This window comes from Opisthocomus hoazin, chromosome 10, assembly GCF_030867145.1.
Source record: "Opisthocomus hoazin isolate bOpiHoa1 chromosome 10, bOpiHoa1.hap1, whole genome shotgun sequence".
Lineage (NCBI taxonomy): Eukaryota > Metazoa > Chordata > Aves > Opisthocomiformes > Opisthocomidae > Opisthocomus > Opisthocomus hoazin.
Window position 1 is genome coordinate 17,019,824 of NC_134423.1, and position 12,832 is coordinate 17,032,655.

The 12,832-nt window shown below is 42.4% G+C and overlaps 1 protein-coding gene across 1 annotated transcript in view; it reads right to left on the bottom strand.

The window, feature by feature from the left end:
* Positions 1–349: 349 nt before the first annotated feature.
* MYZAP (myocardial zonula adherens protein) overlaps positions 350–12,832 on the bottom strand; it is a 69,921-nt gene continuing 57,438 nt past the window's right edge. The window contains exons 13-15 of the mRNA XM_075431411.1: positions 11,311–12,006; positions 10,425–10,647; positions 350–9,449 (exon numbers count right to left, since the gene is read on the bottom strand). Coding sequence (XP_075287526.1) covers positions 9,312–9,449; positions 10,425–10,647; positions 11,311–12,006 — 1,057 coding nt within the window. The 3' untranslated portion in view covers positions 350–9,311. The remainder of the gene's footprint in view (positions 9,450–10,424; positions 10,648–11,310; positions 12,007–12,832) is intronic.

Consider the following 12,832-nt stretch of genomic DNA (forward strand, 5'->3'; position numbering starts at 1 on the left):
TAGCAATAAGGAATTGGGTATACTAATAAATACAAGGCTGAAACTAGGGGAAATTAATTACCAGCTATAGATCAATGATCAAGAGGTGAAACTTCCGAGGAGATGCTCTTATTAGATTATTAGACTCAAAGCTGATTTATAGCTGTCACTGTGCTTCCTTATCCATCATTTTTATAGTACGTGGAAAGGGTTACAAAGCACAAATTGCATTTCTTTAATTAAAGTTGAAGTTTTAGATAGGGTCAGATTAGGATAACCAGGCTAGGTTACCCCTCCCCGAAAAAAAAAAAGCCACAACAACATGAAAGCAGAAAACATATTTTATTGATCTGGGATCACTGTGACAGAACTGAATAATACAATACATTTGTTGGCCTGCAGCTTCCTAATATGCTTGTCTACGATTTGCCCAGAAATGACAAGGTCTGGAGCAGCCCTGCTGAAAAGGCCCTGAGGGTCTTGGCAAAGAACAAGCTGCACAAGCCAGCGGTGTACCTCTTCCACATGGAGAAGGGGAGGCTTCAAGGGGATTGAACAGCAGCCCTCCAGCACCTACGAGGCAGTCATCAAAAGAGAGAGCCAGGCATAAGCTGGAACAAGAGAGACTCAGTCTGGATTTAAAGAAAAACTTTCCCCTGGTAGGAAAACAGTCATACATAGGAACAGGTTGCCCTGAGAGATTGTATAGTCTCCAGCCTTGGAGGTTTTCAACACCAGACTGGATTAAAGCCCTAAGCAAGCTCATTTGGCCTCACAGCTGACTCTGCTTTGTGTAGGAGGTTGGCCAAGAGCACTCCTGAGGTCCCTTCTCACCTGAGCTGCCCTGTGAACCCAAGCCGGCCTCAGGACACAACGATGTTGACAGCTAGCATCAAAGGACTTTATGACTTGTACTCAGACACAATTCCACCTCTTCCACCTCCGAAAGGGATGACGACCTGTAGGTCAGGCTAACACAGCAGTTCCCTAAAACTTTCTTAACTTGTTGGTATAGCAGAACTCAACTAGTGGCTCAACAACATTGGCAGCTAGCTTACGCTAGCGCTCCTGCTAGTGACAGTCAAGGTAGCAAACTGCAGGAATACGTGCTGATGTTGACAGCCTGGGCTGTGGGGAAGCATGAATTGAACTGAAAGTGGCAATCAAGATTACTAAATCCCGAACACTCTTCAGAAGAATCCCTCAGCTTGCCCAGGGCCTCTGGCAACAAAGACACAGATTGCCTCAAAATAATAGTTTTTTAAAAAAAATTTAAACATACGTAAATGTAGTCATTTTAATACAACATGCAAATAACTCTGCAGCCTCAGAGACAGGATTCATTCCTTCTGAAATCAGTGATTTTGCAACTATAGCTCACACTAGAGGTTTTTCTAAGGAATATAAAAGTTGCACAAAAACTGAGCATGCTTTAACTAGCCTCATCACAGTTGTAATATCAGGATCAGATGTGGACTGCAATCAGCGTTTCATTCAGTCTTGTAGGTTCATTGCTACCTCTTAAATACTTCGGTACATATAAACATCTCTGTCTGTAAGAGATACTGTGTTCTTAGCACTACCATGTTACCAAAAGTAAAAAAAGATAAGGAAAGACTCTTTAAGAATATCAAGAATAACTTTTTTAAATGATTATTTATAATTTTCTTTCCAGCACAATTTAAGTGGTTACCATAGCTGGAATGCGTTATAGTCCACTGCCAGGGTTTTCAGAAAAGGCCCTTCTACGCCAGGAAAAGTTCAGTTGCATTCTGCTTTAATGGCTTTTGGCAAGCTTGCACTGTTGTTTTTGTACAAACAGAAGTAAATTTGATATAAATAAAAAATGGAACTTTATGTGAATGAAGCAAACATCAAATTCCTTAATCTTCAAAAGAAAATCTATCCCTGAATAATTAAGTATGATATATTTATAAAACTAGAATAATTGAAAACAGAATTCTAAGTTGATTCATGTGGACTGTGCTGAAATATTTATTATTGCAAGTCCAGAAGATCTGTCTGGGTTTTGTCACTGGAAATGTCTAAACTCAGTGTCCAGATGTTTATTTAAGTTGCTCCCACATAGTTCTAATGTCAATTACCAGAGGTTATCAGAGAGCATCACTGTGTATCTTCCTTGACTAATATTCTCATTTCTTCTGCATCTTTGATGTTTTCTTTCATTAAAATTCCTGGCTCACAGCCACAAAAATCTGCCATGCAGGCAAAAAACTGGTCGCAGACATGACATATGATGATGCCCAATGTCTGTGTAAGGATAACATTTATCAACAGCTATCATTTAAGCAGTACTATAACCAGTACAATCCCAATATAAAGCAGCTCAGAGAGATATATGTGAAACCAGGGAATAAGAACTTCTAACCAACATGAAATAACTTGGGTCAGTAAAGAAAATATTATTGCATACAATGAAGATTTTGTGAATCTGTGTCGGGTTTTTTTTTCCCCTTCAGGAAAAAGCAGGGGGGAAGCCAATGACAAAGTAATTTCACACATAATTACAAATGGAATTGATGGATCTGTAACTCTGGAAACCACAATTACATCAAGACGTTTATAGTAACAAGGAGACAATACAGGCCACTCATAACAGTGACTTAAACAGAAAGAGCTTATCACACAATCTTTGAAGACTTCCTACATTCAAATGCAAAGAGTTGGCTAACACAGCTCATTTTTATACATATATACCTGTTGCCCAAAACCAGTTGGTTCATTTAGTTTGTAGGTAAATTCTGGAAGATTTTTTTTTTTTAAGATTTGTAAGAAAACAGAAGAAAATCAATGCTAAGTCAATATAAGTGGAAGTAGAGATATAAGATGGCTGGAGAAAATAGTGCTGATGCCACTTCACATTTTCATGTTAGTACCCAAAAATACACTGGCTTCGTCTCTTCGTGAAGAATGTTACACATTTTAGTTCTAATCAATCAGTAAGAGACAGACACCTTGTGACTTCAATGGATAATGGTCTAAATGACTTGGAAATGTAAATCTCATTGATTGTGTAATTTACCTCCCTCCCTCCAGCATCCGCTTCGGAAGGCATATCTGCTCACCAGGTAAAGCCCTAAGAGCTGAGCATTCAGCCTTGCCGAGTCATTCTCCCTCTCCGAGACCTTCTACAAACGGTGTCATGGCACCTCCAGATTCAGTTGTGATTCTGTGTGCGCAGTAAAAAAATCTCACAGCTTCTTCCAGAATCGCAAGTTTTGTCACAGAATTTGCACTCATTGCAGCATAGGTTGCGGGCAACCCTGCATGCACTGGGAGGGCAGTGCAGACGATAGCTTCAGTTCAGAGACGGATGCAGAAAATCACATGTTGTTACAACCAGAGCTACAGTACTCCCACCATTGACTAATCTCTGAGTAAATTAAGTGTATATGTTACTAGCACCAAGTAACAACTGAGAAAACATTTTTCAGAAAAAAAAAGAACCACCAATGGAACTAAAAACCTGGACAGAAATTTTGCAACTGAAATGTCTATTCAGGAGAAGCATACAAAGAATGTCTTCTAGCAAGTGCTCAGCTTCAGAGACTCAGCAAAACCTTGGATTGCAGCTACTTGCCACATTATATCACTGCCTTGATCTAATAAGCAACTACATTAATACCAGCTGTGTGAATAGAGGGAGGAAATATGAATATGTTCATTAAGCATCATGGCCCCACTCATCTCCCTCATGACTTCAGTGGAGAGGTGCCAATTCGCGCATGACGCAATTATGGTCCCCAATATCAAACCTGAAAGAAAAGCAATGAGGGTGTCGCTTATTACAAATTCTTACAAATTCCCCTGCCAAGGAAACTCTCTTGTACTTACTCTGGAGGACACATTCACTCATAGTTCGATGATTGAAAGTGAAATACTTAGTTGAATGATTCTAGCAAGCTGAAAATCAATTTTCTTCCCACACACATTTCACTGTGCTCATTTGTGTCATCTCCTCACATTCAGTAATTGGTTCACAACTCTTAGTCACATATTCCCTTGCACGCAGAAATTAAATAAAACACTGAGCCAATATCCCATTTCAACAGAGCACTTGTACATAAATGTTCCTAGAGGAATAAAGCTTTGACTTCAGTACATGCTTTCACGCTTCACCAAATCAAGGGCCAATTTAATAAAATCTTCATAACCAAATAATCAAAACAATTGCTTTAAACAAGAGATGACTAAATACCTCTAAAGCTTTGCATACATATGGAATAATAATCACAGTATTTACAAAGGAGTCAAATGGAGTTAAGCACTCGTATCCCACGGAAAGTCCATGTGAGTATAAAACATTTGGTCTACACAGTCAGCGAACATTTGCCTGCCACAATGTCAGCAGTGACACAGCACTGCAGAATTGTGAGAATAAAACACAATCATTAGCTCACAGAAAAAGAAAAAAAATACTACAGCAAAATAAATATTGTTTTCACACAGCTGTCTTTCCTACGTCCCTTTCCCTCCCAGAACGTGGGCGTTCATAACCTAAAAACAAACATTAGGAAACCAGGAAATCTCCATGGTGATCTCCACTTATACCACCCTAAGAGCAGTGGACTTGCAATAAAACATGAAACACAAACTCAGGAAAAACACAGTTTAGTTAGCACCTCCCTGGAACAAGACCACACCATGCAAGACCTACTCCCTGAAAAGTTTGTCCTTACAAGACACCTTGGAAGAATTACGCTTCCTTCTTATACTGCTCTGAAAAAGCAGCAAGGCTGTCAAAGCAGAGAAAAGCCACGTTTTCCTACAACAGAGTCCACAGGGTAGGGCACAGCTTCTTCCAGAGCAGGACTCCCATTCCCTGTCCCCTTTGTGCCATTCATTTGATACAAAAGGCCAAGAATTCATTGCAGTTCACCTGGCCCAAGGCTACTGATTGCAGGCATTAACTTGCTAAAGGCAGATGCCACTCAAATTAGACCAAAAATGTTCTGAATAGGGTCCCACTACAGGTCATTTTCACTGGCAAAACCCAGCATGGTACACAACTGAGATGACAGCCAGCCTCCTGGACCCTGGGAACTGGCTCTGCAATGGAGCTGCACAAAACACCAGCCAGCCAGATCTCCAGCTACAACTCGGTGAGTCAGGTCCTACCTCCTCTGCCAGACTGTGAAAGGTTGCCGGCTTGTGTGTGTCTGCAATAGGGGAATAGTCTGTGAGTTCGATGCAGAAACCCCCAAACTGCTGCCCAGGGGCTGCGCATGGAGCACGACCGGCTTTTCCCATGGCTTCCCGCTCACGTTTCGATTCATCAGTCTGTAGCGTCTGGATAGTCTCTTCTCCAACTCCTGATACTGCGTCCCTGTGACAGGTTCAGAAATTCCACAGTACAGAGCCATGTTTTTCAAATTCTCTCAATTCACAGGCCTCATTTCCTCCACACAGGAGTTTGCAGCTCACTGCCACTGACTTTTTTTGGTCACATGGCCCTTAGAAGCAGTCCACAAGCCATTAGAAGGAAAGCTACTAACAAAACAGTTGACCTGCCAGCTAGGTCTAACTCTAAAAACCAGGAAAAACTCCTGCATCTTTTCTACTCTTAGTTACTCTTATAGTGCTCCAAAATAATTAAGTACAGCAGCATTTAGGTCTTTCTTCTTTCAAATGTTATTTCCCAAATACTTAGCATAAAATTTTAGGCTGCTAAATCCCCTAGATTGTATTACCACCACAGCTGGCAAACCAGACTGCATGTTCTCTCCCTCGGGAAAGGTTACAACTGTGAACAGAAACTGTTAGAGCCAACACGTGCTTGTCTTCTGTGCAGTCTGGGGACCAGGTACTCAATGCAAAAATCAAGGGACTACAGCTGCTGCTGCACGGAAACCTGCCTCACACACCATAGCTCTCAGACTTGCAGCACACCATTTAAGCTCTCTCTCTCTGTACCATCTTTCAGACCCACACGATTGCCCAGCTTTAGGTATTACAGATATTTTCTCATCCATTTCCATTCCCAAGTTTTCTTTCCCTATATAGCAATTGTTTCCTAACTCCATCTCCAGTGTTTTCCCTGCACTAAAGCAAAAGGTTCTGGTTTTCCCCAAAATTTGACTGCAAACTTTACACAGTCAAGACAAAACAGTATTCACATAAGGAACTTCAGAAACACATTTTCAATTCTTTATTTTCTACTGGGTGAACAGCCCACTCCAATAAAAAAGCCCACTCCCAAAACAGAGAGAGTTGTCAATTCTCAACGTACATTTTGAAACGTTCTGGAACTGGAGAGTGACGAAACACACAACAGCAATATCATACTCTATCAAAAACTTAATTCAATATGACGAAACCGTTCAAGATTCATCCTCTGATTCACTAACCCTTTACAAACGTCTGGATCACACATCCTCCTTAACACAGGACTCTCTTTATATCTGACTCTTTGCTTTCTTATCACTCACAAAATCTTAATTCAAATTACATACCTGTGCTCAGAACCTAGGACCAACAACCCCCCCATGAAAGTTTAGAGATTTTGCAGTAATTAAAACCCTTTAGCAATAACTTGAAATTCATACCTTCAGCTTGGTTTTGTATTCACACAGCACTCTCTTCCACAAGGCCTCCGCCAGCACTCTCCTGAAAAGCTGCTAATTGCATAACAAATATAGAACACACTTCACCTGTTACTAATTTTTTTTTTCTTAAGGGTGAAGTTTGCCCTTTCAGGGATCCACTTTGGCAAAGTCCCAACATGTTGAATGCTATCAAAATACAGATCAAGAAAACCACCTCTGCTTCACGAAGTTTAGAAGTAAACCTTAAAAGCGCAAGGAAAGAGCCTGATTTTAGTTAGCGTAAGAGCGTAGTCAGCAGAAGCCTAAACTGAGCTAGATTTCAGTAATCTAGAGAACAAATTCTTAACTGTGTAGCTTTGTGTAAATTCCTCTAGCACAGAAAAGCCAGCATGGAAAAAACCACACACAGTAAATTAAAAGGTGTGATGGCACAGTCAGTACAGGGACAAGGGTGATGATCTTAATGATGGGGAGAGGTGCAAATTGGCCTGAAGTGGTAACTTGTGCTCCTCACAATAGCAAAGGGAAAGCCAGTAGACTTCTGGGGCTTCTTGTCCTTAAGCAGCACAGCAGACTGAGATCATGGGAGGACTGATGATGAGACCCAGCCGGGTGCGCAGGTGGCAGCATGGACAGCAGTGATCCAAGAGGTGACCTGCATCCACAGGAGAGCGCGTGACCAGCCTGTGGAGTCAGAGCCACACACTGAAGGAAGCCACTGAGGGCAGAAATACATACAGCTGAGGGATCAGATGGGTCGTCAGCATGGACACCGAGGGATGAATGTGAATGAGTGAAAATATGCCAAAAAATAGTACTGACAAAGACAAGCGATGGTGAGAAGCTGGGAGGATGAAGCAGGAGCACAAAAATAAAACAAAAAACAAAACACCACCAAACACAAACAAACCACAACAGGATAAAGTGGTAAAAAAGGAGGCTACAAGGCCTGGAAGCAGCAAACACCTGCACTGTCTGAAACCAAAACAGGAAATAAGAAGGAAAGCCTCAGCAGGAGGGCAGCTGCGGCAAAAACACAAAGACATTCAGGTCTTTGCAAGCTATTCAAGTGACTGAGGTATGCAGAAGGTGCCCAGGTGCACAGCTGGTATTTAGGAGTTACAGAAAGCAAAAGAAGATAGCAACGGCAGGAGGATGTGAAACACGTGGCAGCAGTTAAATGCAGACACAGGGAGCGGTATGTCATATGAAAGGGACTGGGTGGTGCAGGGATGCAGAATATGAACTTGCTTTAGTGACAGGAGATAAGTCTTACGAGGATAAAGGAAGCACGGACAGCTGATGAAAAGCCAATGAACAATGAGAACAAGAAGCCTGTGAGAGGAAAGGGTATAAGAAAGAGGCTTCACAGATGAGCAACAGCTGACCTAGTCCAAAAATACCACGTATTAGTTCAGCAGCAGTTCCACCTGTCACACTGCATTGCCAAGGTACGGAATGGGCCACCAGACTGGGAGAGACTTACTGCCTGCTAGCAAAGTGCTGCACACACTCAAGAAGTGGCAGGGACTTTCACCCCTATTTCTTGATGACATCATGCAGCTTTTTGAACAACTCACATCTGGAGCAGCCTTGGTTTCCAGACATCGTTCCTGCAGGAACATGTATGCGTCCAGGCAGAGCCTTGCACACACTGCTGCCCTGCACACGCTGCCGCTGCAGCACCTTGGAACACACATGTTGCCAGGCTATACAAGCAATCTCTGAGGTTTGTTTTTTAGAACTGAACTCACACTAGGGCTGGCATCTCCTAGCCCACACTGGAATATCATTGTGCAATACTTCTCAAATGTGTTCCTTGTCTTTCAAAATTCATATTAAAAGGCAGAAAATTTTATTATAAGGGAGAAATTTTTTATCTACAGAGAACAGCTAAAACTGCAAAATACACAGAACATTTTCTCCAAGAAAACCAGAGGTGGATCTCTTAATTTACAGTATCAGACTATGAAAAAATAGTATTCCAAAGTATGAAAGCAGTGTACAAAAATATGGAAAAACATCAAGGCTTTTAATAAAAATAGTAAAGTCTTCAGATTAACTTGATGTCTTGCGATGCTTTGCAGTATAATCACCAAAAATGAAACACCAGAGTCCCTTAAAACCCAAACAGAATCTGAGTTACAAAATAACTTGAAATTCTTAACCTATTTACAACATAAGAATAGAAGGTGCGGGCACAGAAACAAGTTCTCATGTGATAAGGACTTGACTTACAGCCTAACGATCATATATTTTTTGTAGCCGCCCAGGCACGTACTTTCACCATATGGTAAAAGCAATATAATCTTAAATAGATAAAAGAAGTATCTCACATTTATACAGGACAACGGCTTTCATGTATGCAAGTGGCTCACAGGCACCCCAGCTTACTTTATGGATACGTGTGCCAATGCCCTTTGCAATCACATTTCTGCGCATAAGAAACCTTCTCTCGTACACAACTCATCACAGCCTGCAAAAGTGTATCAAAGAGCTCTCTTTGCTGTAGCTGAAAACTATGGGGCATTCCATAAGGATTAACAGCCCCAAGCGCTCAAAACACAGTCCTCAAACAACACTGGGGTTACCGCTTAGTAACGCTTACATTTATGAGGTTTATACTGAACTCTTCCCATAGCTGTAACATTAAAATTTTAAGAAAAAAATACTAGATCAAGCATTCTCAATATCCAGGTTTGGGTTTTAAGAAGTACTGCATAAAGATAAGTTACGTGGCTCATCGTCAGACATCCCTTCTTGAAGTCAGTCCTCTGCTGAAAAATAATCTTCATCTCTCACTTCTCTGTATTGCATCGAGGCCTCGCCCTCTGGTTCAAACCTGAGCATTTTTATATTCAATCTCTCTGCTAGCTTCTGTGCTGCAAGCTTGGCTTGCATTTCCTGTATAAAAGTTAAAAAATGGAAACAAGTTAGAAAAGTGTTCATTTGTCATTTTTATCCTGGTCATGAAAAAAGCTAACATACTAAAGCATAAACTTGACATAGTAATATCAGCCATTCCAGAGTGGGCTTAAGTAAAAGTTTTAGTAACTGGCAAAGACATTTCACATTTCTTTTCACACTTATACATAACTGTGCTATTAATATTTTAAGACCTTTTGAAAAGAGTTGGAATTCCCCATGTGGCAGTCCTCACCTGCGATATGCTAATGTCAGCTTTAACAGAACAAAATCAGCCCACACAAGTGAGCAGCCGTGCACAGTAACCACCTACCAATAGCAATGTTTGTCATTCAGCAGCCTCAGCAAAAAATCTGTCTCCGTTTTACAAATGAATTACCTCCCTTGAGGTGCCAAGATGACTAAATTGGCAAGTGCTTTTAATGCAATAAACAGCAACAAACACTTTTACAATAATGTCTAATTTAAATGTTAGCTTGGCATTACTTGGAAAGTCAAAATCAAAATCCATTACAACCGAATTTGAAGAACCTCAGAACCTGGATTTTTCAGGCACAGCATAAATAAAGAAAAACACAAATATTTGCATATTTTAAGAATAACAAATGCTGCTAGGCCTTCATTTATGCAAGAGCTGAAAACTCTTTAAAGACTAATAGGCAAGGTATACATTTAAATTTCTAGTCAGAGGTGAAGTGACTGCAATGAGGTTAGCGTATCAACACATGAAGAACAACACTAGGTTTTATTTAATGCAGGAATAACAGTTTCAGTACATTATTTAATTACATCATTAGAAGAATCAAATGCAAGAAAAAGTGCCTTTCTTCAAAGTCTGCCCATCTCAATTTTACCATCAAATCCATCAGTATGAAAAGATCCCTTTATGGTTTCTTTTTTTAGGAGTGATCCCAATTACATAATTACTTTTCAGACCAAATCTTAAATTCGTACCTCATAAGCTTCTTTTTGCTGCATCTGAATTGCTATGGATTCCTCTATGGATAATAGCTTAGCAGGGGCATGGTGAAGCGGTGGCAGCCGAGCTGCTGTGATGTCATTCAAATGTTTCTTATCTCTAAGTCGTCTCTCTTCAGTAGTAATTGGAGAGCCAAATCCCCCAGGTGACTGACTGGATGAGGAGCCATGCGATGATCCACTTTGGTCTCCTGATAATCTTGAACAGATAAAACATAAAAGTTGTGACCCAAATTTGCGGCACAAGGTTGAACAACATCAGTTCCAAAACTTGTTATTTTCCACATGTAACACCTGAAAAGAAACCTGAAGTGTTACGGCACCATAAAGAAATAAAAAATAAGCAGCGCTCAGAAAAACTAAAAAGATGTCTCTGCAGAGAGACAACATCACAAGTCACTCCTGGTAGTGAACAAAAACAGTATGCCAATTAATTAGCAAGCATGTAATAGCAGTGCTTTGGGACTCACATGAAGTATAAACTGCTACTGCTACCAGCACAGACAGTGTGAACTGTAATTTCTCTAGAGGTGCAGGAAAAGCAGAAGGCTACCTGCTATTAAAGTTCTACTAGTTCTAGAATCAATCCACAAGAAAACTTTGCCAATTGTTTAACAGTTTTGTAGCTTAAGCTATGAAACTCTATGAATATTCATGACAATTGTTTCCAAGAGGTAGAATCAGACCACCGCTCAATACTGAGGTTCTGTGCAACTCAATGCTAAAGAGCCAACATATTAACCTCACATTAGACATAACTTTAAATCTCTCTAATCACCCCAAGAAAATAAATCCGCCGTGCTTGTTCTGTACCATTCCCAATCTTATACAAGTGAATGTTTTGCTCTTCCATAATACTTACACATTTGGTTTAAATTTGCTTTTTTTTATGACCGGGTTCTTGGCTCTAGACTCTAGAACTTCAATATAATGTGGTGTCTTGGGGTGCAAGCTTCCAAAGATATTGCCCTTATGTTTAGCCACATTCTGCTCTTTTTCCAATACTTTTTCACTATTATTCCCATCTATAATGGTAACTTTTTGAAAAGCATCAACCAATGTGTCTTTACTGTCATCCAAAGTGGCTGTACTTTCTGTACCATCCTCAGTATTGCTCCGAGATACCTGCTGATCATTGGTCAGATGTCTGCTGCTGGCTGACTTGGAGACGACTTCACAAAAAACATTCTGATCTTTTGTAACAGTCTTTACTTTATCATTTTTCCTACGACTCCTTTGATTTTCCAGAGCTGTATTTGCAGTGTCTTGCTCAATACATTCTGCCTCCTGCCTTTGGGAAGAAATCTCTGAAACTTCTTTAATATTAGGGTTTTCATTAGAGACTGAGGAATTGTCATGGTTTGGTGTGTCCTCATTTAAGGGAACTTGCTGTTTGCTCGTATTAATCTCCTCCTGTTTCACCTGAAACTCCAACCTGACAGCAGATAACAGCTCAGCTGTCCTCGCTAATTCTTCCTCTTGTAAAATTGCAAGTGTCAACTTCTTGGCAAAATCAGAGATCTTCTTACCCTTATCTGGAAGCTTAGCAATGAATTTCCTAAGACAAAAAAAAAAAATTAACAGGGTATCAACAATCCTATTTCAATCCGATACACAGAACTGTTTTATTAGAAGAGTTAATGCGGCAGGTTTCTCATTCTAACGCGAGTTTCTTATTTGCACACCAGGTCTCCGAAAGAAACGCTTGCAGCCTCAGACGTGCGCAGCAGCGAAGCAACCACTACATTCGCTTCTGCTCGAAGGCGTAACCGCTGCTCTGAACCGCGCAGCGTGCGGGGATGGCGCCGCGTTCCCACCGTAGCGGACACGCAGGGCTTTCAGCCCGCCCTCCCAGGAACCACACCCGGCTGCCGCCGGGCACGCCCGCGGGCTCTGAAACCACACGGCCGCGGGCGACGGCCGCGACGGCCCAGCCGGGCCCTGCGGGTTCCCGCCGCCTCCCGCCGCCCCGGGGACGCCACAGCGAGGGGACGGGGCCCCGGGGAGACCCGAGGCGGCACCCCGCATCTCCAGGGCGCGCCACGAGGTGCGGGTAGCTTCGCCAGCCCCCGAGAGCGGTTAAACGGGGGGAAGAGGCTCGGCCGCTGCCGCCTCCGCGGGGACGGGGGGAGTCGGGGGGAGCCGGCCGGAGGCGTGACCAGCTCCTGGGCGCCCGCGCTCCCCCTCTCCTCACCGGTCCGCCAGCAGCCGCTCCTGCCGCCTCAGCATCTCCCGCAGCTCGGGGAGGCTCCGGCCCCGCAGGCCGCCACTCGCCGCCGCCATGCTCCCCGCCGCCGTCTGTCACCGGGGCGGCCGCCCGGGCCCCGCGCCGCTTCCGCAGCTCCCCGGAGGCCTCCATCTTACCGGAAGCGACGGCAGGGCGT